General features: G+C 39.3%; 1 protein-coding gene and 1 long non-coding RNA gene across 2 annotated transcripts; one reads left to right on the top strand and one right to left on the bottom strand.

The window, feature by feature from the left end:
• The first annotated feature begins 1826 nt into the window (after positions 1-1826).
• LOC115019209 (uncharacterized) lies at positions 1827-5121 on the top strand. The gene is made up of 3 exons (XR_003833437.1): positions 1827-1940; positions 3315-3426; positions 4991-5121. It is a non-coding gene; the product is annotated as an uncharacterized LOC115019209 (long non-coding RNA).
• Positions 5122-14070: 8949 nt separating this feature from the next.
• On the bottom strand, positions 14071-23619 carry LOC115019202 (ubiquitin carboxyl-terminal hydrolase 2-like). The gene is given in 13 exon segments (XM_029448641.1): positions 14071-14872; positions 15137-15257; positions 15374-15481; positions 15754-15832; positions 15921-15998; positions 16606-16709; positions 16796-16817; positions 16819-16861; positions 17181-17291; positions 17404-17515; positions 18408-18540; positions 18636-18683; positions 23300-23619. Coding segments are annotated over 13 exon segments (1221 nt in total). The 5' UTR covers positions 23456-23619; the 3' UTR covers positions 14071-14766.
• Positions 23620-27658: the final 4039 nt, after the last annotated feature.

The raw sequence follows: 27658 nt of genomic DNA, 5'->3' as shown, positions 1-27658 counted from the left end.
ACCGGCTCTCAGAGTTTCCGCAGTTCGCTCTGCTGACTGACTGACAGGCGTTACTCAGGAGTAAATGCAATACACAATATAAAGAATACATTAGAATACAACAACTCTTCCAAACTACTACAAGTGAAATATGAACATTAGAGATTGTATGGATCCAGTTTAGAGGTGAAAGACTTCCCCCCCTATTTCTTTGGAGCAGGTAGCTACAGAAAGAGCCAGTAAACGGCTCTCTTGCTCCCTGTTGTTATTTAAAGTTGGTTATATAAAGTAGAACTTGTGCCAAGAGTGCAGGAGTGTACAACACTATTAGACAAAAAGGGACTGGAGTTCTGTTGCTACTTTTCACTCCCAACGGCAGTCTTTATCGTCTCTGGAAGGTATCAAGAGCCGTGTGTCTCAGTGTAACCATTCTCTTCCAAAATACACTGGCAGTAAATATCAAGAGAGCTGCCCTTATTATTTGAACAGTCTTTGAGAAAATAGGTTTTCTTCCTGTTTGAAAGGTAGGAGCGTTTGTGTTTGTTTGGTAGCTCTTAAATCTAGTTTTTCTCAGGGGTTCCACAGGGGTCAATCCTTGGACATTTGCTTTTTATTCATTATATTCTTACATCTTGCGAGTAAAGATAACAAAGCAGATTATCATTTATATTCTGGCAGCAGACAGATGAAACAGATTTCTTCCTCATTGGTTATCTCAGTCCTATAAAAAAGCTTGTAAACGACTTAATTAACTTGGATTTTATAACTTGAAAAGCACACCCAAAGAAGATTCCAGAAATCAAGAAAAGAACATCCAGATTGTGTGTCGTCTGTCACAACTGTGTCCTTTAAAACTATTATTTAAATATTGTGTTAGTTGTTTTAATGCATTTTATTGTAAAACATGATTTTCTATTCCTATTGTCCAGCTTTGGCACCACAGAGAAGCAACATCTCTTTACACATTCTTGTTACAACCAGCCACTCCGAAATAATAAAACTGTAAAATTGTGTTTTTATTCTTGTGTTTTTTTTACAGCTTAAACAAATGACATATAAAGTGTTTATATGTGAACTTTAGACGTGGTGGTAGTTAGTAACTTTGGACAGAACCAGCTGTTTCACCCTTTCTATAGTCTTTGAGCTAAGCTAAGCTAACCAGCTAATCCTAGTAGGTAAGCAAGTAAGTGAAGTTAGTTTTATATAGTACCTTTCATAGAATATTACTTATTAATATGACATTTCTTTTTACAGCAATGTTTTCCCTTGGTGAAATGTTCAATGTGTGTTTCTCTGTGTCAATATGTTGAAATCGCCCACTGATGTGACTCCTTGACAGTTATGCAGGCAAGACATGAAAGACATTGATATGTTACCATTCAAACTGCATTTGAATCATCCACCTCCCTTCGAATCGCAGCTCTTACCAATATTTAACAATGTTAGTTCATATCAAGAAGATAAGACCCTGGGAACATAGAGACGCTCCTCTGCATGATCCCCCCCAAATGTACTGGGCTCATACCAGTACACGATTGTACACTAATGATGACTACATGCACAGAAAAAAGGTTTTTACAGACACAGTTTGCACATTCATGTCATCAGTGTCTTGTATACTGGCCATCAATGGGGGAAATACTCTCTTGTCTGCAGGGGATTGTTTTTGTTGCAGGTTGGTCACTGGAAACATATTGGCAGCTCCAACTCTTTCACACCGTATCCATGTAAATGACATGCTGCTGTGCTGTGGCGACGGCGTGTTTTCAGCTACGGTCTGCTGTGCAGCTCACCAAGCAGAGAAAACTGAAGGATGTTCAAACATTGTTCTGCAAAGCTGTGCTGCCTGTTGGATCAATCTGTATTTCTCCAGCTACCGATGCTAGCTGGCTAGTTTAGCTAGTACTGCTGATTGAAGGATTAGCTGCAAAAGAAACTACAAGAAGAGAGCACTTTACTCTGTAAGTGATTCTTGTATCTAGTTTATTATAAACATGTTTTAGCAAATACAGTTGTTTTATGATCTGTTGCCACTTTGGGACACATTTGGCTGGTTTAAGCATAACAACTATTGGATGAAGGCAAAGATGGCTATTGTTAAATAACACCAATGTTGACTGTTGATAGGAAACAGGATGTGAAAAAGATGTGAATCACCATCTTTACTGACTTGACCATCCACCCCATCTGTATTCATAAGGTGTTTACATTTAACAATGTTGTACTACTTTTGCTTCTGAGACAAAAAGGTCATAATTCATACGCCACACAAGAAGGGCCTGTCAGGTAAACACAGATCGTTTTGGGGCAAGAGACCAAATGCTGTTGATTTTCTCGTGAGGACTCTCGCTCTTCATCACCTTAATATCTGACATGTTCAGGATTGGCTGCCACCAAGATACAGAGAGCTTTGACAGACTTTTCTCTACATATTGATACTTTCTCTTCCTGTTAAAGTCATGCCGTTGCAATTGGAAAAAGACCACATCAGGCTGCTACTCCCGTTTTGTCCACCCACACTCCCAACTCCACTTTTATTCATCATAGGGATATGTACTGTACTTCCTGATCAACGTTTCCTAAATGCACTGGAGCCATAAAGACCAAATATAGCTCTGTGATAAGCATTACTAAATCAATACATGCCTTGTCCTCATGGCTGAGCTGTGATGATGTATTACAACACACACGCACACACACACACACACACAAAGATGGGAGGGTTAGAGATGATGGGCTGGTGCGATAAAGGGGTTATAAAGGCACAATATAGCCTGGTCTTACTGGAAAAGAAGAAAGACATCATTGTCAGCCTCTCAGGTGAGTAACGCACCTTTCCTGTTGGAGAACATCTGCAGTTCTACATAGAAATTTACCCGCAGCACAAAAATATATCTAACAAATGCAAGTGTATCTGTTCCAGTTTGAATAATCCTGCATGGTGAGAATCTTTTATTTTAAAAGAAACGCTGGAGTGTAATGTAAGTCCAGGAACTGCGATATGGCGGTAAATAGTACGGGATCATCAAACGGCAAAGATATGAACAAAATTTGATTTTTAAAATTTGATTTCAGAAAAGCATTCATTCTTCTCTTAAAACTTTATTATTTTATTATTTATTTTAATTAGAATGTCTAATATTTACTGTACGTTTTATGTAAATGATGAGCCTAAAGTGGGGTTGTAAACTCTATTTGGCAAGTAAAAAAGGTTTAGGATGATTTCACTGAGTGCAGAGGTGGGTGTAATTATTGTAAGAACACATTTGAATGTCACAGATAGGAACCTGAACACATCACGTGTGCAGACATTAACTGTGTTTTTGTGTTTCCAGCCGCCCAGCTCACAATCCAAAGAGCATCTTTCCAGATTTGTTCCCTGTTCCTTTGACTCTGACACTATGCAGCTGAATCACCTCCTCCGGACTCTTTGCCTTATAGGCTCAGGTAAGAAACATCCATATTTAATATACAGACTCTTGGTCTAACGTTTGAATAAAGTTTCCTTTACATATACGTTTGTAAGTTGTAGCTAATAGCGATATTAATGGTTTATAAATAATTTACCAACGCTCAATAGATCAGTTCTATTTCTTAATAATGCCGTTAATCCATTAATACTCGTTCATAGTTCAAGGATTTAATCATTAAATCTGCAGCAAGTGTTAATAAATTATAGATTTATGTCCAGCTTTATAGAAGCTAAGTGTTAGAACTATCCAGCCAGTCAAAGGGTTTTCCACAACCTGGCAACCCAAAAGTTGTTAATACTTATAAATGACTTAAAAAGCATTAGTTACAACATACGGAAGAAAAAATAAACTTTTTAAATGGTGCGATGTTAGAAAGTGGTACTGAAGTCTTTTTTCCGACAGCTAGAACTGGTAATTTAAAGAAAAAGGAGCATAAATGAGATTATTCTGATCTCTAAATACAAAAAAACATCAACAGAGGGTTGAAAGTAAAAACTTCTTTACTTGTTATCCCAAAGTGAAAATATGCAGCGCAATAAACTGTGAGAAGGAAGTGGAAAATAAATGTGCGGAGGTTGGGTTGATGAACATTGGACATGTGCACTTTTATTACCTTCGTCATCTCAAAATGTTAAACTATATCCTTATAACTTTTTAATGGTGTGAGAAATAAAAAAATAAAACCTCTTGCCCGTCGCTGAGCTTAACCATTAGCCAACTTTTGATTTAATGGTACGATCCAGTTCATGCTGTTGGCAGGAATGTAATGGAAAGGAGTCACATGACAGCACATTTCATGAGTCTGTACCATCGCAGCTTACTTTAGTTTATTGTGAAAATACTATTTAACATGGTGTTATGTTTCAAGGGGAATCGTAGAAGATACCCCACATAAGAACCAATGTGGTATTTTCTAATGGGGTCAAAAGGTGAAGGTTAACAGATGTCATCGCTTCAGGGTCATAAATGTTAATAGTGTTTGCGAAAAGGGTTCGTCATAGATTAGATTTATCATTTTTGACATTGACCCCATTTTTAATTTATAACATGAAGTTTTTACACATAATGAAGACCACACCTACTGTTGATTATGTTTCAAGGTCGACAGTCATCTGAAGTTATCTGACATTTTAATGATGGTGATAATATGACCCTAAAGTGGTGAGATTTTTCAAAAATGAAAGTGGAGATAAAGTCAGTACCTGTCTATAGTTGCTACATTGTGAAATAAGTGGAAAGAAAACACCCAAAATATACATTTGTGTATTGAAATGTATGAAAATTAGCACATTATTAACAAGATGATGCCTAATTTGCATATTTAAACAGAACATTTCAGAAAACTTGTAAGACAAGAAAAAATTTCCTTAATGTAAGAAATCTGGGAAAGTTTCATGATTATATTTATTAGTTTAAATGTTTTACCCTATTCACCTGTAGTGAAGTTTAGTATACTTTTTTTTATGCATAATCATATAATTAACATTTTATAAATTCTCCTTAAACCCTTTTCCGTCTTTTTGTTTTTGCCTTCACAGTAATCCTGTGTGTAGCCGTTACCACCGCTGCACCACAAACCACCGTTGCACCACCCACTGCTGCACCACAAACCACCGTTGCACCACCCACTGCTGCACCACAAACCACCGTTGCACCACCCACCGCTGCACCACAAACCACCGTTGCACCACCCACCGCTGCACCACAAACCACCGTTGCACCACCCACCGCTGCACCACAAACCACCGTTGCACCACCCACCGCTGCACCACAAACCACCGTTGCACCACCCACCGCTGCACCACAAACCACCGTTGCACCACCCACTGCTGCACCACAAACCACCGTTGCACCACCCACCGCTGCACCACAAACCACCGTTGCACCACAAACCACCGCTGACGGTGGACCAACCACCGCTGCCGGTGAACCAACCACCGTGGTGGTCGAAGGAGGAGAAGAGCTTTCATCTGGCGCTATAGCCGGTATTACCATCGGCTCCATCGCTGGGGTGGCTGCTGTTGGTGAGTACAATACAAGCGCAGACTTACCGTAACACCTCTTTTCTGCATCTTCAATAACATAATCATCCTGGTATCTATTAAAGATACACTGGAGATTTTATATTGAACAACGCAGGGGCAAAGAAATGCTTCCTCGGCACTACTCCTCGCACTCTTGCTGATCCCAAGCGTTTAAATTAATGAAATTCTCACCATTCAAAAATCAAGCGAGTTGCACAGTAACTGAGGTTGTAGCCGGAGCAATGGGAGAACAAAGTGTACACAACTTTAATAACATTTACTGTTTCAAAGCTCTGGAAGTCCTTTCCTCGCCAGATTTATGATTTCCAAGTAAATAATTTCACAAGATCATAAATCAAACTTAATAAATTTAGAGACAGCAAGTAAAAAATTGTTAAAACTTAACTGACTGAACTACAAACACTTTCAAAGTTCAGTTTTTATTAATTAAAATTAATCATAACTAACTACATCATAACTTTTTCTTATTATTTTCCTGGCAATGATGGGCTGCCATATAAATCTAGTGTCCTGTATGGACATGCACACGTAATAATAAAAAAGAAAGCACGCAGGTTTGAATTGAATATTAAAGAGTGTTTCTTTTTCTATTTTCAGGTGGTGGTATTTTTGGCTTGCTGAAGTTCACCGGGAGGGTCTGAGACCAGTTACTGCCAAACGTGGATGGTTATGGATTGTAAACTAAAAACATTTTCCATCTGAAAATCAAGCAGATTAAATCTTGACCTTTTAACCGGACTATGAAAACATACTTGATGTCTGAGAGGCTCATATCAGATACTGACATGGGCCAAGAGGAAGACAGAAAAGTACATTTCTCTACTTTTCTATTTTTGATTGTCAGGAAATAATCTCGAGCTGATCCAAAAACTTTAAATTTTGATAGATGTACATTATATTGTTCCTGTTTTTGCAGATAACAGAAACATAATATATCTAACTGTGGTGTTTTGGATTTAAATATGTAGGGTAGCTTACAATAATGAGCCAGATATGTTTAATAACTTTTTTACTAGGGTAGTCTATGTGTGCGAAGAACATGCAGAGTTTTCAGAGAAACATAAGTTCAGATCATATCAGACCTCAGCGCAATCATTTGGTTGATTATTGACGTTATTTTATCATTAACTGGACTTTTGAACTGCAAGGCTGTATTTACTTAGATAAACTGCTTTGAAATGACTTAACAACTGTCCCATCTTCCTCTTAATAAACTTTTTTCTAATATAGCAATGACTCAAGCAGTCTGTCTAAAGTATTATTATTTAAGTATACCTCCTTGTTAACTTGAGCTGTTTGTTCATTTTATGAGTTATGAGGGTACATAATGATTAACGCCTGGCTTCTTCTGCGGGTTGCTTTCTACACGTTTATTGCATTCTCCAGGGAGTTCTTGAGACCTCAGACAAAACAGTAAATGGATTGGCTCTCCGTTTATAGCATTGAGGTTTTGATCAAAATGCAAAAAAAAGAGAGTACAAATGCTTGCTAATAACCAGGAAACAGACTGTTAAGAAGGAATGGATTGCCACAGACACACTGACAATGTCTCAAAATGTGTTTGCAAATAAATGTTACCCTAACCAAACTCCATTCAGAAAACAAGCGTTTTAAAAGTTGTTTGCTCGTCGTCTTGTGGACAGACCGAATAAAGCATGAATTCAGATCAAAATCGGTATCATGTAATTATTTTGGCATCCTTTTGATTATTTCAATTACATCTCAACAAAATCTATTCATTTTGGGTTCATTCAGCTGTACTAAACCACATTAATTCACCCGTGTGAAGTAACACAAATAAACACAAATGATACAGTGGTCAAACTTGCAGTTGTAACAAGGCAAAAATTCCCTTTGTGTTTGGTGTGAACAACATATTTGGAGGTGGACTTACTTCAATTACGTTCATTGGAGACTGAATTAGCTTGTCGCAAGGAATGGAGGAGTTGGAAGGTGGTTCGCCAAAAGATGAGGAATAGGCCTTCATGTGGCGTCTTTCTAGCTAGCTAACTTTAGCTACGTTAACCAGTAGCCTATATCAAGGAATCACCTGGGCTTTCTGTAAGAAAACAGCTAGCTCAGTACAGAAACATTAAAACCCAAGAACAAGGGGCAGAAGCTATGCTAACTGTTAGCAATGGAGGCAAATTCAAAATGTCAGCATGATTTCTTTACTTGATTGTCTTGAAAATGACTAAGCTATCTAGTCTTGTGGTGACAGTCCAAAGAAGGATTACATAAAAACACTAGCTAATTATGTTTCTATAAAATATTACATTTACTGGTTCAACAGTTATTAACTTCCTGGCAGAAAGTTAAATATGCAAACCACTGCAACATGTTTGTTAAACATGAAGCTAACTACAGCTAGCCGTCAGTTAGCTTAGCTAAAAGACTGGAAACAGGCCCTCAGTACAAGCCCTTCTAAAGTTCACCAATTAACCTACGTTATATTTTTTTTGTTTAATATGTACAAAAAATAAAGTGTAAAAATATGTTGGGTGTTTAGTTGTATTGTTATAGCTAACAACAAGTTAGCTAACACACTAAGCAGCTCTCCTTTTGGCTAAATGCTCAATATTCTCAGTAACTAAATGTCTCCAATTTTAGTGTTAGCAGGTAATATAGCTACAGGAAGTTTATTCTTCATTTGTTGATGAAAACAGTTGTGTTGCTGCCAGAGACGACATTGATAAGCATGGCAAGACTGAACCAGTTAAACCAAACTAATGTAATAGAAGTAAATATTAATAAAATTATTATTTTAGTGTTGGGAGGTAAGTCTTTTCACATCACATGTAGCAACTCATTGTTTAAAACAAACATACAATATGGATGTAGTAGTGTTTAACGTGTAAAGGCTTGTTTGCAATAAATTAGAGACTAGAGTGTAATGTAATTTGTGCCAGCTATAGCCTAAACCAAGAGGTAAAATATAACGTGTACATTTTGGGTGAAACATCCTGGTACAAACTAAGAACTATGACTGATTCAGTGTTGTGGTTTGAGGCAATTGTAACAATTTTGGAAGGACAGAAATGCAATAGAAGTCGTGTGTACAGTATATACCAACATATTAGAAGTACAGGACAAATCAAGAAGACAAAATTATAGATTTATAAAGAATGAATCTGGGGAGGACGTCAAACAGCTTCCGGGTGCCAGGCGAACAGATAGGACCGGACTGTCACATGACCTCCTCTCCACCATGGAGACCAGGGAAGAGGACACACTAAGCAAACACAGAATGCAAAGCTCAAGAAAATCATTCACACAGAGAGAACGAAAACAAGCAACTCAGTTTTCCCCGTCTACACGGCAACACTTAAGACTGAGTTACTGAAAACTTTCACTCTGGCTGGAGTTTTACAAAAGCTTTGTTTGGGTCTGAACGAAAGGCTAAAAAAAATCCTAAAAAGCAAAAATGCCTTAAAACGAGATGCAGTGGTTTCCATAAAGGTTACAGTATTCTCATCAGCAGGACAACCACTGCATACAGGGTTCACACACACAACACACACACACAACACACACACACAACACACACACACACACACACACACACACACACACACAACACACAACACACAACACACAACACACACACACACACACACACACCTTGTTTTAAGCTCTGAGATCGATAGATTAATTAGAACTGGACGGATAATAATAATAATAATAATAATAATAATAATAATAATAATAATAATAATAATAATAATAATATTTATAAAGCACCTTTCAAAGCTAAAAGCAATCTCAAGGCGTTAAGATACAAAACCTGAAGGAATCAAAGAATAAGCTACTAGCTGAAGGTCAAAGCTACACAAACTTAATTAAACTTTATTATTGTTGAAACTGTCACTATATCCTGACAGTAGTGCATGAGACAAACCATGTTACGCTGCGTCCCCACACTCATAATTACATCTGCAAGAATCCACCGTGCCCAAATAAAAAACTAATTGTAGACAGTTTCCAGTTTTATCTTTCAGAACAATGTGAAGACTTTTGGTACGAGCATGCAGCTGACAACAAAACATTACAATACAAGTATGAATTAAGATCTCTGACGCAGGTACACTCACCTAAAAACCAGCAGTGCACGGATGTTTGGTTGATGTGCTATGAGGGTTAAAGATTCAAACCTAAAAGGAAAGAGCTGCCGGTCAGAAGTCAGAGACAGTGAACACATGGAAAATCTTTTAGCATGTAAAGGTCCAGGTGAGCGTAATCAGCTGATGGCCTTGACATGTGGCTGAGGTTGGTCAGCACATGGAGTGGGAGGAGCAACACAGAAAAACACACTTTTCTTCAAATAATGTGAGAGCCAAATTGATTTCCCAGTCTGTTTATTAGCACACACCACAGTGACATCCAGTAGAAGCACTTTAAATCCATACTAAGCAGAAGTAGAAGGGACCGGCCCTGAAAGCAGATCGAAAAGGTTCCTGCTAAATACGTGGGGTGAAAGTTGCTGAGGCTCTGCTCTCTCTGATACTTTTGGTCGGGTCGATTATCATTCAAAGATTAAGGAGATGAAGATGAATTAACAATATGCAGCACTGCAGGTCACAAAGGGTGTCAGCACAACAGAGACTATCTGGGATTCAATGTGATTGTTGCATCACTCATTATGCAGAAGCACCTGGAGATGAGGGGCTTCTTTTGCTTATCTTGAAGAAAATAGACTAAATCAAAAAAATGATGAGCCGCAAAGGGCGAGAAGCGAACAGACTTTTGAATAAGTTACAGTGTCCAAAGCAAATGATTGAGTTCATGACATTTGTGTTCCAGTCTCCTGCAGGCCTGCTAACAGTAAAGACATGTTTCTACCGTAAATACAAAATACAAGAGCCTCAAATTAGTCAAGTTAGAGCATCACAGGTATTGTTATACTGAGGAGGGGAATCTGCATTTAATGTTAAGAAAATACTTGTTTTAAGCTATGTTTCACATAAACAAGCTTATCCAGACTATGCAGAATAACAATAATAATAATAATAATAATAATAATAATAATAATAATAATAATAATAAAAGGATGATATAATAATAATATTATCAATAATAATAATAATAATATCAATAATAATAATAATGATATAATAATATTATCAATAATAATAATACTAATAATTATATAATAATAGCAATAATAATAATAATATAATAATAATCATAATAGCAATAATAATAATAATGATGATATAATTATAATAATAACAATAACAATAACAATAACAATAATAATAATAATAATAATAATAATAATAATAATAATAATAATAATAATAATAATAGTAATTGATCAAGGCTTTGATGGACTGATAAAAAAATTAAAATAATAATAATATATATATATATATATATATATATATATAATGTATACAACAAACTGTGAGAGTCTGGTTGTTAATATATATTTTTATAACTAGAACATGTTGGTGGCCTTGACTTCATCAGGTGCATTGTGGGTAACTTCTCCACCACCAGAGGTGTGAATGGATGATAATTAGATTTCTGTGATTCATATGTGACATATTAAGGGAGTGCACGCTGCACTAACGAGCTCACTGGTGTGAAACTAATGCACATCTCATCATTTCCCCCCGACGGGTAAGAAACCAGAGACTATAGGACTCATATTTCTGGCCTATTGGAGCTGAAGCTTCGAGAGAAACTTCCACAAATCTAATGTTGGTTTGGTTTAAAAAAAAAAAACCTTTTTATCACATAACATCGAACTAAAGACAAAGTCTTTCGTGCAATTTCATCAGGTGAGGAGCCAAACACCCATAGTGTCAGGGCTGCACCTTAAGGTGGACTTTAGCCCACATGAGGCCTTCACTGTTTTATGGTCATTAGCTATGGAAGTGTCAACATAGGGAGCGCTTGGTAACAACACTGGGAGCGCAGGCAATCCCCTGAGCTGTGTGATCAGCCCATACGGTGTGTGTGTTGGATGTTGGGTGAGAGGAGGAGAGCGTCCTATCTGTGTGTATCTGCAAGGATGAAAATGAAGGACCTCCACTAACTCATTTTTATTGTTATATTTCTCATAAACCTTTTATGAGTGATTTGCAATTGTGATATTTCCTGAGACATTTCACTAAAAAACAGAAATGTCAACCCTAAGGAAGTTGTTGTAGGTATCCATCAACGTTTTATAAATAAGTCACCGCCCGTAAAATAGATTAAAAAAATATGATGTAGTTTGATTTATTGTGGAATTGTTTGCTGATCATATTTCATAATAATCTATTGGATGTATTGCCATGAAATCTTTTACAGACGTTTGTGGTTCCCAGAGGAGGGAGGCGGCTGACTTTGGTGATCACCTGACTTTTCCTTGAGCTCCATCGTACAGAAATGTCCTAATGTCTCTAACCCAAAACAAAATACATCTCTCAACCGTCAGTAGAAGCAACGAACCGAGTGACCGTATCACAACCCGTGTGTGTCAGGCTAACACTGACAAAGATAGTGCTGCAGGAAAGAGTCCCAGAACCAGGAAATGAGTCAGCATCTGTGCACTTCCTGTTCCCTCGTCCTGAAAAAAAGGTCTTAACACAAGCTTAAGAGATTTTAACGTTTTGTTCTACGACATAAAATACGTCAGTAAATCCCCCACTTGTGAATTTTTAAGCTTTTAAGTTTTTTCTATAATCCAGAATCCAATGGAAATATTCTATTGGCTGTTTGTCGAGGGAACCAGGACTTCAGCACTGCATTGGCCTCCTTACTAACAGATCACCTGTCTAAGCCACATAAACCTAATCACACACACACTCGCTTATTTTCCCTCAGGCGTGAATAAGATCAGCGGCGGAAGGATAAGAGTTTACTGAAAGGAGAGCGAGGAAAGACGGGGGAGGTGTCCACAGCAAACCTTTGGTTCGGGGTGAGACTAATGAATCGGTTCGATGACATAAGGAGCCACTTTGTAAACATATTATATTAAAGATTCCCTTGGAGACAGTTTGCCTGATAATCCAAAGGACTCGTGTCAATGTACTGACAAAATACAAAATTGCAGCTTTTGTCAGCTTTTACAAATATCAGCATCGGCACACACACACACACACACACACACACACACACACACACACACACACACACACACACACACACCTCATGACCGCTGCACACAGCTCCCTCTAGTGGACGGAGTGTGAAACAGTCTCCTCTGTCAGATGTCAAACACTGGTAAAAGAAATACACATTTTTAAGCTTTGATGTGTTGCTAATACTGCACAAATAACCCGTTATGTAGTATTTGAGGTTTATTGGATTTTACAATACTAGTCAATACTTTTATTACACATCAGTGAGCTGCAATTTCTTTATTATATTGTCCATGTCAGGTTGCATCACTTTAATAAGACAGTTTGCCGCTTGGTGATGGTTATAGTGATACATCCTTTGGAACAAATGCTGATACAAAATTCATACACAAATGCTGTTAAAATTATAATCAAGTAGTCTGTTAACAGTGTTCATTTTGGGTCTTTTCATATGGAAAATAAATTATATATATATTTATTTTCAGGCCTTTAAACGCCAAACTGCGGCTCAGCCTATGTGCACTACTGACATTACTTTATTTGTAACCAGCTCCATTAGCTGAATTATAATTTGAACAGTAAGCTATAGTTTATATACAGTACAGTATTATAGTGTATTAAAATTATACACTAGACAGTCATTTAATGTGGATGCATTTCCCTCAGGAGGTGGTTGAGACCTAAGAACAGAAGTAAAAAGAGATTGAATGAAAGTATTCAGTCCATCATGAGGCCACAAACACGAGTTTAAACACAGTGTCACTTTCTGCCACTAGGGGTCTCTCAATCAAAACCCTGACAAAGTAGCGTTCCTTCATTGTTCAGCAGCTTTTTACCAGGAGCCGAATTATCCTCAGAGGATTCCTCCTCTCCAAAACAAACAGACCGGTTGATTTAAACCGGTCAGAACACAAAATAAAGCAGTTTCACGTTAAAAATCGGTGTTTCTCCGAAGCAGTTTGACTGCAGCAGCTAACGTTATCTCAGCTTGTTTTTCTGACAACTTAAGATCCAGACATCCGATGACTAAAATCCATCATCTGGTTAAAATATTAAGTTAAAATGACCGAGATCCTTAAAGTATCTCGTAAAATTGTGGCAATTTATGACGCATGAGCAGAGAGGAGTTTATAAGTACATATTTCTCTGGGTTTGAAAATTGTTGGAAACATTTGGGATGATTTTAGAACACAATTTAAGAAGTAATGTAACATAGATACACGTTTTAATGTAGAAATGTTACATATTATACCTTTAAACCAATGCTATGGCTGCTGTGTGTGCTGCTTACACAAGCAGGTGAGATGTCAGGTGTTTCACCCCCAGGTGGATAAAACAAGCGATCTACTGCGTTGATTGGTTCAGCAGTTATCTGTGTGTGTTTGTGTCACTGGATTAGCTGCAATGGTGAACAATGTCTAAAATCTACAACCTTCATTAAATCTTCTGCTTCCATTCAGCTGGGTGGATAAATAAAGGTTAAAAGAACCACACACGATGCAGTGTAAGTTAACATAGACTTTTAATCATTCATAGACTCTAACTGACGAACTGACTTGGATCTAAAGTCAGCGACATTATTGCTGGAAGAAGATAAAGATGCATTTTTATTATACAGCTGCTTTGGTATGTTTGGCTTTCCCCACAGTTACATTCACTGTGCCGTCCATAAATACTGTACAAAAATAATATGTGCTCTGACATCAAACATCCTCCGTAACCACAAGGCTTTGTTCAAAGACATTTACAGGATGCACTTTCATTTACTGCCATTATGTTAAATAGAATAAATTACATCTCGCAGTTCTCTCTGTAATGTCGTCACATAATAATGTCCAAAACAATACACTCGAGTGTGTGTAGATTCAGGTCCAAGCTCAGCTGTAAAATCTGCTTTTTTTTGGAGCCTTGAGCTGAATGTCTACATCATAAGTAATATTTTCCCAGTGTCACTTCACTTCCATCCAAATTACGAGCTCATCCTGACATCCTGCAGTTCGAATGTGCCGCCACATCCCTCGAAAACACACTGAGAGGAAGGTCAGAGGGCGTTTTCTCTGTCAGCATGGCGTCTTTGTGCTCCATATTCACAGTCTGTAATGGCGGGACTCTCTCCACTAGGCGGAGCTCTCTCCCAGCAGGCAGTGCGTCTCACTCCTTCTTTTTAGGCCCATTTTTATTGCAGCTCCTCCTCCGCTTCTAAAGTCGACATGTCTGATATTTGCTGTGTGGGGGGGGCGCCAGCTCGTAGAAGAGGACGTAGGCGTTGCTGCTGCGAACCTGGCTAGAGGACACGGGACTCACCCTGCACACAGAACACACTGTAGTTATTACACCGAAGCTTTGTTTCTGTGAGAACAACATGCAAACACTCAATCTGCACCTTTGGATTTGCCAAGAAAAAGTTCTCACAGTTTTCATTTGAGAGCAACAGATTCTATTCTCAAATGTAAACGCTTTGCAAATCGCCAACATTTTGATGAGTTACTTTCATTTAATTACATATTTTTCTCAGTAACTCAGGTCTATTTTGGCAGCCACCTCTAGAAACATGACAATATGCAAGTACCTGCAGTCGTTGTAGCTGTACCACTCCCCCAGCGCCGGGTTCTTGCAGTACGCCGTGTAATGGCCCCCCAAAGCGTTCCCCGAGTGGTTGGAAACAGCGTACAGGTTATACACAGCTCGCTCTGCAGGGAGACACAACAGCGTCTGTCAGCACGACCGCTAAAACCTTACTCATCATGTCCGAACACTTTGCAAAGTGCACGACTTGTGCCATGTGTCACCTTCGGAGAACACTTACCGCTGCTCTCTGAGGCGAACTCCCGCAGGTCCAGCTCTTTGAGAGGGAAGTTGACATAAGTGGAGAGTTTGCTGGTTCGGATGTTGGAGTCTGAGAAACGCTTCAGGTCTGAGAGGAGCACCGAGTCAAGGAGGCGTTACTGAGCTTTAAATGTGACGTTGCATTGTTACTAAAGATAGTTTTTTATTATCGATTAATCGTGTGGTCCATAAAATGTCAGAAAATAGTGAAAAGATCTTGATGATGAGATGTCTTTAAATGTCTTTGTCAGTCCAAAACCCAAAGATATTCACTTTAATTTGATATAAAACAGAGTTTGCAATTCGTTTTCTGTCGATTAAGCATGAAACAAACGGTACAAAGATGTGAGGAAAGGATACGAAGCACGAGGATCTGCGGGAACTTCTGAACGCTGAATCTTTTGGTGCATTTCCTTCTGGTTTTGCATCTGTTGCACGTCTGAGACAGAGACAGAGACAGAGAGGGCAGTGAGATACTGCTGCTGCAGAAATCATCTTTACAGACGAGCGTGTTGTATTGTTCTTACCGGTCTCTCCTCTCCGTCCAACACGTCTTCTTTTGTAAAGAGCCTCAAGCAGTCTTTGAGAGTCACTTCTGAGCTCTTCTGTGGAGACACAACAAGTTCAGTCAGGAAACAGCCACATTCAGGGTTCACACACCTTCCTGTTTATTCAAAGACTTTTCAAGGTCCTAACATCGGATCATTTGAGACACAGAGGCTGAATACAGCAGAGAGTATTTCTATAATGCAACTAGCAGGCTTTACACACGCTGCCATAAACACAATTATATTATATGAAAGCCTAGCAGCACCTAGCGGCACCTAGCGGCTCCTAGCTACACCTAGCAGCACCTCGCAGCACCCAGCGGCACCTAGCGGCACCCACCGGCACCTAGCAGCTCCTAGCTACACCTAGCAGCTCCTAGCTACACCTCGCAGCACCTAGCGGCACCTCGCAGCTCCTAGCTACACCTAGCAGCACCTAGCTACACCTAGCAGCACCTAGCGGCACCTAGCGGCACCTCGCAGCTCCTAGCTATACCTAGCAGCACCTAGCGGCACCTAGCGGCTCCTAGCTACACCTAGCAGCACCTAGCAGCACCTAGCAGCACCTCGCAACACCTAACGGCTCCTAGCGGCACCTAGTGGGCACCTAGCGGCACTATTTCATTAAGTATGGCGAACCCTTTCCACATGTGAGTGTTCTGACCTGTGCAACAGGTATGGATAAGTCCCAGAATGGATCAAACACCGTGGAGCGGAAGCCACAGGCGGTGCAGGTCACAGAGCTCTTCAGCTGTCCAACAAACAGATCTAAGAAACAAGAGATGGAGAATTACATTTAATATATGCAGCCAGATGTAAGGTATTTATGCAGCTCATCAAGGTAAAACTCTCACCCACGACTTTGCTGTCCTCTCTCTTCCAAGTACAAGTTCCACATCCGCTTGGCTTTCTCATCGTCTCTGTGAAGGAAACCAGAAGATGAAGAATTACTGACTGACTGTTTAAACTATGTTGAATAAAAATCCAATGAAAACGTACATGTTTAATCTTACAAAGGCTCTTACTCAGTTCCAGTTATTGATAAGTATATATGACTATTGTAAGTAGAAGAATATGAAGTTTAGAAAGCGCCAACTGAAATCTTGAAGGTAATTATAACGTTTTAATTACAGTTTTACTTCCAGCTTTCAGGCATGCAGCCGAGTGTGAGAGGTGTCAGTGACGGGGAAGGTTATGAGTGACTCATTGGGAGCAGAGGTGAGGTGTGAGGTGACTTACGAGAGGTGGTCAAAGTCCTCGGGGAACACATGAGGGCGGACGGTCACTCTGTTCACCTCATTATGGAGACCGTCCAATAAGAAACGCAGAAACTCCTGGGCGTCCTGCTGACTGCAAGGAGACACAAGGACACGTTGTTACTTTCTTTACTCTGAAATCCGCTGCAAGTCTTGAAAGAGATCGAACGAAAAAAGGCTTCCGATCAGGAAGAGGGAAGACTTACTTGCAGCCCACAAATTTGGGAGCGTATCTCTGGATCTGACTCCTGAAATCAGAGGGACTGATGGCCTCGTTGTTCACTGACGTCCACAGACTCTGAGTCAGCTTTGCAAACTCTGAGGCGAAGGGAGAGACGGATAATGACAGAAAATGAGACCACAAGCATGAAAACAATTACCGGTAATGTTTCTGTAGTTGCAACATCAAAGTACAAAAATTCAAAAAGGAAACTCCTTAATTTAACCTTTAACACACACTGGATCCTCTTTGGGTCGCATTTATTTTCCCAATATATATTTTTATATTGTTTTGACCTTGACTAAGACATTAGCGAAGATATTTGTATGAAAATAAATATGATGTTTGTGAAAACAAGCAGACAGCAGGGACTCAACCGGCGCAGATTTCTATGTTAAAGTAACAAAAATCATCTTTAAATTATTATTTTAGGGGCATTTCAGTCGTTCAGCTCAATGAACTTTCAACTGCATCTCAAGGTCTTCACCAGCGAATGGAAGAGACTCAGGTGTCGTCGTGTTCGGTGACGTGCCACACTTGAAGCAGGTCACATGATGACACCTGAGCCATGCACTGATGAAGAGATAAGAAAGCTCTGGAACAAATACCAACTGGGACATTGAGTCACATAAATGAGTTGTTAAAAAAACTTAAAAACAACTCGGCGGAGCAACTGTCTTTGTGGTAATAACAGAGACACTTCAACATGTCGTTGCACAAAAGAAACGGCCTTTAATGTGAGAACAGGCTGTGCAAACACACCCTCGAAGAAGCCCCGCAGGAGGGCAATCATCATTGGAGTCTTCTCTGATCTGCTTCCAGTTGTATGTGCAGTTTTATTATTTTGCTGTCGTTATTCTTCCCAGTGAAAATTATCAAGGTCAGATCTGTAGTTTGTACTTTAAGACTACATAGTTGCAGATAAAGTGCATATATGTATATATATGACATTAACAAGGCACTGCACAGGTCTAGTGTGGTCTCTCCTACCTTCCATGAGAGCAGCGTTGGTCGTGCAGTTGTTGTTGTTGTTGTTGAGGTCAATGCGATGGATGTTTCTCAGGCAATAATCTCTCAGCTCGGGCGTGTTGCTCAGACATTGAAGGATGGAGTTCATGAAACACTGGAAATCACAAAAACACAAAACTTCAGTGAAGATCCAGACTCAGCAGGTCAAAGTGCAGGAAGTTGCACACGAAGAGAAGTTAAAGCACTTACTGTGTTGCCCAGGTTCCTCAGTCCCACCAGACCTTGAGGACTCTTGTTCTATTCAGATAGAAAGCAAAGAGATGTCAGTGAACTCGTGCAGTTATTGGAGAACATGCATTGAGCAGAGCAATACATTTATTCAACAACCAAAGTTAACTTTTAAACTCACATTTGAGTCATTGGGACTTTTCTTTAATACTCAAAAGTGAGGAAACATATTGCAATGCGGTCATAGTGGCTCAAAGTGGGAATGAATCTTAAACATTTCTCGATTGGCTTCACATAGAAGCTCAAAATGTGAAAATGAGGCTCATTAAAGACCAAGTTTGTTTTTCCATTTTCACCTTCTTGTGCTCAGGGTTGGGTCGATGTGGGACCATGAAAGTAATGATTGGTCTACATGGGCCCTTTTTTAGGTCCACTTATAATACATGTGACTAAACTGGGTCTTAAATGGAATATGTTTAGTCATCATAGGAGTTTAAAATGAGTCCAGATTTAAAACCGTAAAGTAGAAGGACACTTCGATCGCAGATGTCGATCTCTCATTCAATGAAAATAAAGCGTGCGTCCGCCCCGTGAGTCGGATCTGCACCTAAATAGAATATGTTCTTCCTCAGCCCATGATGCACGCTTCCACCAAGTTTCATGAAAATCGAGCCGGTAGTTTTTCCGTAATCCTGAAACTAAACCGAAGAGAAAACATAACCTGCGCAGAGGTTAATAATCTACCGTCTTGTGTGTGACCTTGTGCAACAACTATGTAATGATGCTAAACACACACATGAGGCACTTATCTAAAAGTATCCAGACAGATATGTATTGTTACGTCCCCTGTCAGTGCGGCCTGCACAGTATGATGTAAGCGTTACATTCCTCAAGTGTGACAAACCCTGGAAGGACTGCACACCATCTGATGGTCACACTGTTGGCAGCCGGGCAGGAAGCCCTGTGGAGATCAGCTCCTGTTCCACATACCACAGTGACCTCACTCTGCACTGATGAGCCCAGCAGCCTCCACTCACACCTCCCTGACGTCACACGAGCATGTGACGCAGGAGAAACGCTCTACTGAGAACCAGCAGGACACGGCGTGCTGCCAGTTTGTTTGTGTGAAAAGTTTCCTGCCTGAGTCAAGAATCAACAAGTTCATGTGACATATCTGGTGCCACCGGGAGCGTTAATCATCTGTAGGCCCGATATGAACGCCTCCAGCTGAATCTGGTTCTCGTCAGGATGGAAACAACATTTCAAATCAGCTCAATCACATGTTTCACACCTGTCTGGGACTTGGTAATGTGTTTGCATTGCAAGGTGAAATGTGGCCAAATAATCCTCTTTTTTTAGAATACAAAGATGTGCAAAGATCGGCTCGTGTTCGAGAGTTCATTCAAGAATAAAATCGGATCTTTCTCCATATGAGAGTCAGAACCAGCCAGGGCTCACGTTGGGTCTTACAGGCCGAGTTCAACTCTGAGTTTCAGGTCCTTGCAGAACTCAAACAGGAACCAATGAAACTAATATACAATTAAAAAGAAGCATCAATAATTCCCTGCGTTCTGCACTCTTTAAATATTCAGCTTCATCCTCACTTCATCTGTTGTGGAGACGTTTCACTGCAGACGGTTGAGACGAAGTAGAACAACAAGTCCATCTACACTGCTCATGCTTCAACATCCAGTTCTTTAGAGATATCTGAGTATCAACAGGTGACATGTCAGCTCATCCTGAGTGACGGCACGTAGTAACAGAGCAACATGATGACGCTGAGCCGGTCAGCAGCGTCGTGCACCAACGTCTCTGCTGACGAGGAGTTGCATGAAGCAACAACAGCGAGGACAATGGAGCACACACACACACGAGTACTCAGAGTCTGTTTTCCTGTTATTTCTCAGTGTAACTCTCCTGTGGCACTTTTCTTCTCATGACAAATGCATGTCTGTGCTACAGTGTTCAGACGAGGAGATGTTTGCACTTCACATTAAGTAACTATGAACAGGTTGGTACATCCTAATGTGCTGCCGTCAAGCCTTTCAGAGGAGAGCTTTAGCGCCTTGTGTTAACATAGAGCTGTGACAAAACAAACTATCAACAGTCCTCTTGGCTGAAGTCTCACATGTATATCTTCCCTTTGTGTCTCTGCAGTATTTGAAGGTGAACATATGGTGTTGAGTCTCAATATGCTGCACTGCTCTGGTGAATACTGACCAGCGGGGCTCAGCACAGAGCTCAGCAGGCGGCTTGTGATCTAAAAAGACCCAGCCGGAAAAACCAAGGGTGCGTTCAGGTAATCTCTCAGCGCTCTGAGCAAGAACGCTCTCCACTGGTTGGCATGACTTCAGAGCGAGAGAGAGCGAGAGAGAGAGAGAGAGAGAGAGAGAGAGAGAGAGAGAGCGAGAGAGAGAGAACTCAATGTCCTGAACCAGCTATGCATGTCTGGTCAAGGCCGTATAACATGTGACGGAGGAACTCTCGTGCACACACATGGTGCCAGCGTTGCCACTCCCCGAGAGAGTCAGTATAAACATAAATCTCGGTTACATAAAAGCAGCGCTGCCTGCGAGACGTCCAACATGCCAGTACTGAAACTGTACTAAGGCTGTAAAGAAATGTGCTTGATGCTCAAGAAGATATTGCAGAAGATGCATAAACTCAACTCCATCTAGTGTCTCCTGTAAAGAAAGGGACAGTTCACCACAAAACTGTGTTCTCTCTACTGAGCGACACCCGGATGCATCACCGCGCAGAAGGAAGCGTGCACCTACTCGTGGACGAGAGAGAGCACGAGTGGGTGTAGTTCTGTAAAGAAACAGTGCTGTTGAGTTCTCAGCTCCACGTTCAGACTCCAACACTCACAACTCACACCAGAACAATCAGATTAATAACACTACAGGGAAGAGGGAACACATCAAACTGTCTCTTTAAACTGATGTCTTGCTCATCCTCTTAGCTTAGTTGTTAGCATGCTAACATTAGCTGATTCACTTTAAACCCAGAGTACAGCTGATGGGAATGTTATTAGTTGTGCAGGTCATAAAACAAAGTATTGAACACATTTCTCTTTTTGTGTCGATTGATTCATTAGTTGATCGTTAATATGCAACTATTTAGATTATTAATTTAACACATTTTTCAAACAAAGCCAACATTTCCTGCATCCAGCATCTCAAACGAGAGGATTTTCTGCTTTTTCTTTTAGTCTTTGGTGATAATATCCTAAAAGAAAACATGTTTTATAGACTTTTAGAAGTAGAATTCACTGACTATATAAAGAGCAGATTAATCAATGTTGAAAACCTGATGATGGGGCTAAGATTATACAATGTCTGGACTAAATTTCATAGCAATCCATCCAATAATTGTGGAGATATATTTCAGTCAAGACCAAAGCGGTGAACCAACAAATCAATCGTCATCGCTAAACCTGCAAAAACTACATTTAACTCAAGAAGAGACTCTGTAAACACACATGGTCTGTGCAGAGACCTACAATCTGCCCTTCAGTATCCAGGACCTGTGACCTCAGAAGCTCATTCAGTGCTGCCTGTAAACACATCAGGCCCACATGGACTCCAGTGCGCCAAGGCTGCGTGTTAACAAAATGTCCTGAGCAGATGATAAGGTGACAGCCTGCAAACATTCCTTATCAGCAGCTCGCCTTCCTATTACGCAACAAATGTCACACTCAAATTGTTACTTTGCTGCAGGCCGCCGCTGTCCTTGAGTCCGCTGCATGGAGTGCATGCCTGAGTGTGTGTGCCGCGACCTTCTCACCTTCAGGGCAGATAACGGCCCAAAAGGTCAGAGTTGAGCTCGCTTTGCAAATGGTTACAAAGTTGAATTCTTATTCAACTTTGTAACCATTTGTACAGTTTGTTTTTTGTTCGTTAGGAAGTGATTTAAAGATGGCTGTGATTTTACAATTTCTCTCTTTATAAGCTTTACAAACACGTCGTGTGTGTGCACAAAGTCACTCATCTACCTCAAAATGTGAGGACAGATACATAAATAGATATTAAAGTTTACTTTTCATTTACTGCTAAAATACAACAAATTGAACGTTAAATCAAATAAACATTAATTTTTTTATATTGAACTGAACACAAAAAGCACCGATAAAATAAAATGAATAAAAAGTTTACGACTCTTTCGCAATTTGACTTCGCAATAACAAATTAAAAAGAAAACAATATATTGTGCTGCAGCACAAACTGACCAACTAATAATGACTTTAACGTCATGAGGTCATGATATGTTTGTACTAGATGAGTCATTGTTTATAGTTTTACTGCGATATCTGACGTGGAAATACTCTGAATTAATGTTAATGTCAGCAAATCTACTTTATGATCTAAAACAAACATTCAGATTCCCTCTCACAGACATCATATATATATATATATATATATATATATATATATATATATATATATATATATATGGTCAAACATACATACAAGTAGGCAGCACATGAACTTAGAAACACCTGTACAGACAGAAACATTTCTTTCTAAAAAATACAAATAAATTAAAAAAGTTAGTGAAATTAAAAGGTGATCAGGAAGAGGAGGATGTTTTGAGGAAGAGGAGGATGTTTTGAGGAAGAGGAGGATGTTTTGAGGAAGGGGAGACAGAAGCAGGGGGGACGGGGGGTGCAGTGCTGGAGGACTCACCTTGGCCTGGTTGATGATCAGACCCATGAACGTGGACACCAGCTTGGACCGGGACAATGACGGACTCTTCCGCCGCAGGTCGGGCTTGTCTGCGCCGGGGAAGGCGGCCGGTTCCTCCGGTGCTGTCACTGTGTACGAGTGTCGCAGAGACGGCATGGCAGCGCTGTTGAATGTTGGACAGTGAAATCCCAGAGACTCTTTAAAGAGGCTGTGATGAATTAATAATCTAGCGCGAGGCAGGTGTCTGTGTGTGTGTGTGTGTGTGTGTGTGTGTGTGTTCTGTTCTCAAGCAGCCTGTGTTGGATAATAACACAGAGGTGGTGTGTTGGGAGTTTTTACTGCGTGCTATAAACATCCCCTCCCACCCAGTGAAGAGCGCTGCCTTCAGGTGCAGTAGGAAACAGCAAAACTGCTCTTGGTGCATTGACAGTATAGAGCAGATGTAGAAAATGTACAAATACCCAATTACAAGTAAAATGATTGAAAAATACATTTATATTATCAAAAGTAAAAGCATTTATTGTGCAGTAAAGTGTCCTCTGTGAGTGGTAATATAATATATGACATTGTGTGCACAGCTCTTCCACTTTTCATTCAGATATACTGTACATATGTGTTCACAGTAATTTGTCTTATTTTCATTGTATGTATTTATTTGTTATTTTATGTTTCTTATACACATTTTTATTTTACAATATTCTTTAATTTTTAATACTTTTTTTCTTTTCAATACTTGCTTATAATAATAATAATAATTATAATAATAATAAATATTCTAATAATTAAACTGGTAACTATATCTTTCAAATAAATATAGTTGAGGAAAATAAATACATTTTAAATACAATTTCCTTGTGAAAAATGGATTTAGGCTTGTCAAGTAAAGTATAATAATAATAATAATAATAATAATAATAATAATAATAATAATAATAATAATAAATATAATAATATTTTAACTGGTAACTATATCTTTCAAATAAATGTAGTTGAGTAAAAGAAAAAACCTAAAATACAATTTCCATGTAAAAGAAAATGGATTTAGGCTTGTCAAGTAAAGTATAATAATAACAATAATAATAAATATTATAATAATTAAACTCAACATACATGTAATAATATAACACAATAATATATTATAATGATGCCGTTATTAGGAGGAGGTATGTCGTTTTTTGTTTCTCAAACGAAACCTATTGTGTAGCTAAAACCAAACACTCTGTGTGGGTGGTTTAAAAAGAAGGCAGAAAGAATATTGTGTGCTGGCAGAAAATAAAAGCTCTCCTCAGCTTTCCTCCACAGTCCAAATCCTGCGAGCACGGAGACTTGCTGACCTTGACTTTGATCTTTAGACTGTGGTTCTGAATCGACACAGAAACCACTGAGTCTGATTAGATGCTTGATAGCAGGCCTTGTAAACCTTTACAGGTCCTTACAAATCACTGAGTTCAGTGCTTTTTAGGAGTCACGCAACACACCATACTCAGCTGATGAATCACGTTTTATACCTATGTTATATTCGCAGGGGTGACACCACACAAAACGTCTCTTAAGTGAACAACACTAAAGCAACGTACATGAAGGTTTACACCAAAAGGTGATTCATCGATTGCATTTTGATATTTCTTGTGGGTTAAAACATTGAAACGTGCAATCCCATTCACACCCAACTGCCACACCATAAAAGCAATTACAGTGTACACAGTGCGTCAGCGAGGGAACACTTGAACCTGGAGTCATCGTACGAGCAAACCCAACAGGAACACCGAGCGAGGGAATCCCTTTCTCTTACATGGCCGACTTTTAACAAGATCACATTCCAGGTTTATTACATCAGGACGAACTTGTTTAAAAGCACACAGTGATCGCACTGAGGTGGGTAGAGCAGCTGCTGACGAAGACTTTAATGTGTTTAACTACACGAGCTAATAAATGTCAGAAGTTATTATCCGTCTCTTAGCAACAACGCCTGTGGTTCACTGGTAAACCACATTAGCGAAATGCTAAATGTTAGCATGCTAGCATGGCCACAATGACAATGTTAGCATGCTGATGTTTAGCACGTGTAATGTTTACCACAGTCGCAATGTTAGTTTAGCGTGTTAGCATGCTAACAGTTCTCAATTAGCACTAAACACGAAGAACAGTTCAACCTGTGGGGAACATGAATGTCTCAACTTAATTTCATAGCAATTCATCGAATAGTAGAAAACAAACATTTAAACTTTATAGTGGCGCGAGGGGAAGTCATTGGATTTCATCACGGTGAACCAACATGGCCTCCCGACTTTACTTTGTGTTCATCGATGATGATATAATAATTCTGCGCATGGAGCTTTGTAATGGGTGAAGTTTATAAAAAGTTTGGACACTTATAAGTCAGCTGTTATCTCATTGATTGCTATAAAAGTTGCTGACAAAGACACTTGACACTTGTTTTAACACCTCTCTGAAAACTAACGTCGCCAAATCATTAATCATTTATATGTGAGGTCAATAAAAATGTTCCATTTATGGGGGTTGAACTTGATAAGAGAAAGATGATCAAACACTATGATAAGAATTATTGTTAATAATCACCTCACATGCACGCTATAACAATTAAATATGCGGCAGACGCTCAGGTTTGAAGTTGCTACCGTTTTGATGGAGAGAGAACATTGCTGTGTTACTTCCCTAAATAAGTACAACTTAAAACACACCTTTCCCACTATGACAAACCTGATCCCTTTGTTGCACCGTGCAAATATGTGCCTACTTCCACTCTGCTCCTCCACCTGCAGGCGCAGCCTGCGTCTCACACACGTCAGTGAGGGAATACCTCCAGCACTACTAAACTGTGACTCAACCACGTATCTGCCTTTGTGAATTATGCAAAACCAAATACCAGCAACATGACACAATAGGTAACAGATGCATGGAAAATACTTTTGAGTATGAGCAGAACAGCTAATTAGAGTAATATTTATAATAGGCCAGCAGGTGACAACTATAGAGAGTCTAAATATACTGTACAGGAACACTTTATTTTAATTGTTTTAATAGCTGGACAGAGGGAACTCCTTTTTGCATTAGCATTAGCGTTAGCATTAGTGTTAGCATTAGCATTAGCTTTAGTAGATTACAAATGCTACAGATGTCATTATACATCAATATAAAGTTATATGCATATAATATTTTGATTTATTTAACTAAATTGGAAAAATCCATCCTGCCTTTGTCTGATTTATTTTATATTTGAATAAACAATTATCTCTGGTACTTTACTTTACTTGTATTTTATACTACGTAATACTTCTACCTCTCCCATCTCAGAGGCAATTTATGTACTTTTAAATGGCAGCTATATTTATAAGTTACTTTGAAGATTAAGGTTTTAATAAAATATGAGCTCAGTTTGTAAAATATGATGCATTACAGAGTAATTGTTATAGATTAAACTACCCAACAGCATGACATGGAATTAAAATGAGCTTACTGTTGATCATAAAAGGACTGTTTTGACTAATTCAAATACTTTTTCGCTGCTGGTAATAACTTTAACGTCGAGCAAAACCTTAATAGTGGCAGTAGGATCTGTTTAATTGTAAACTATATTAAGAATATTTCCACCTCTTTACCTTGTTGTGAAACAGCTGTACTGTCTGTGTTTCCAAAGGGCAACTGGAGCCATCTTCTATGCTCTTGCTAAAGCTACCAGAGAATTGACAAAAATACGAATTTTACCTCTTAGAACATGGGAGTTGCTGGTCTACTGCTGCCTCCATCAGCTGGTTTGTTTGTGTTATTGTGAGACTTTTGGTGAATCTGAACAAACCAAAGTCACACAATGACACAAGAAAAATGAACCGACGAGGCAGCGGTGGACCAGCAACTCCCGTGTTCTGCGTGGTAAAAATACTGTTTTCTTAAATGGAGTCTGGTGGCTTTGAAGAGAGCATCTACTGTAGGTAATACACAGATAAATACATCATACAATCCTACTTCAAAACATCCAAACTATCCCCATCTTGAATATCTGGGACATATGATATGAATTCCAGGTAAAATGTGTAAAACAAATAAATAGAAAATACACCTATTGTCATTTCCCATGTTGGGATATTCGTCCTTTTAAAGAGTAATAAGAAGATTAGATTGTGAATTCAGTTTCCTTGTAACTAACTCTTGTTTATTAAATGTCCTTCCTGTCCTGTGTGTTTATCTCTCTGCATAGCTGAGCACACACACACACACACACACACACACACACACACACACACACACACACACACACACACACACACACACACACACACACACACACACAGTGTCTGACACCTACACAACAACACAAGGTAATAAATTGCATAGCAACTA

This window comes from Cottoperca gobio, chromosome 14, assembly GCF_900634415.1.
Source record: "Cottoperca gobio chromosome 14, fCotGob3.1, whole genome shotgun sequence".
NCBI lineage: Eukaryota > Metazoa > Chordata > Actinopteri > Perciformes > Bovichtidae > Cottoperca > Cottoperca gobio.
Note: the sequence above shows the minus strand (reverse complement) of the source record. Positions and strands in the feature narration are given on the sequence as shown.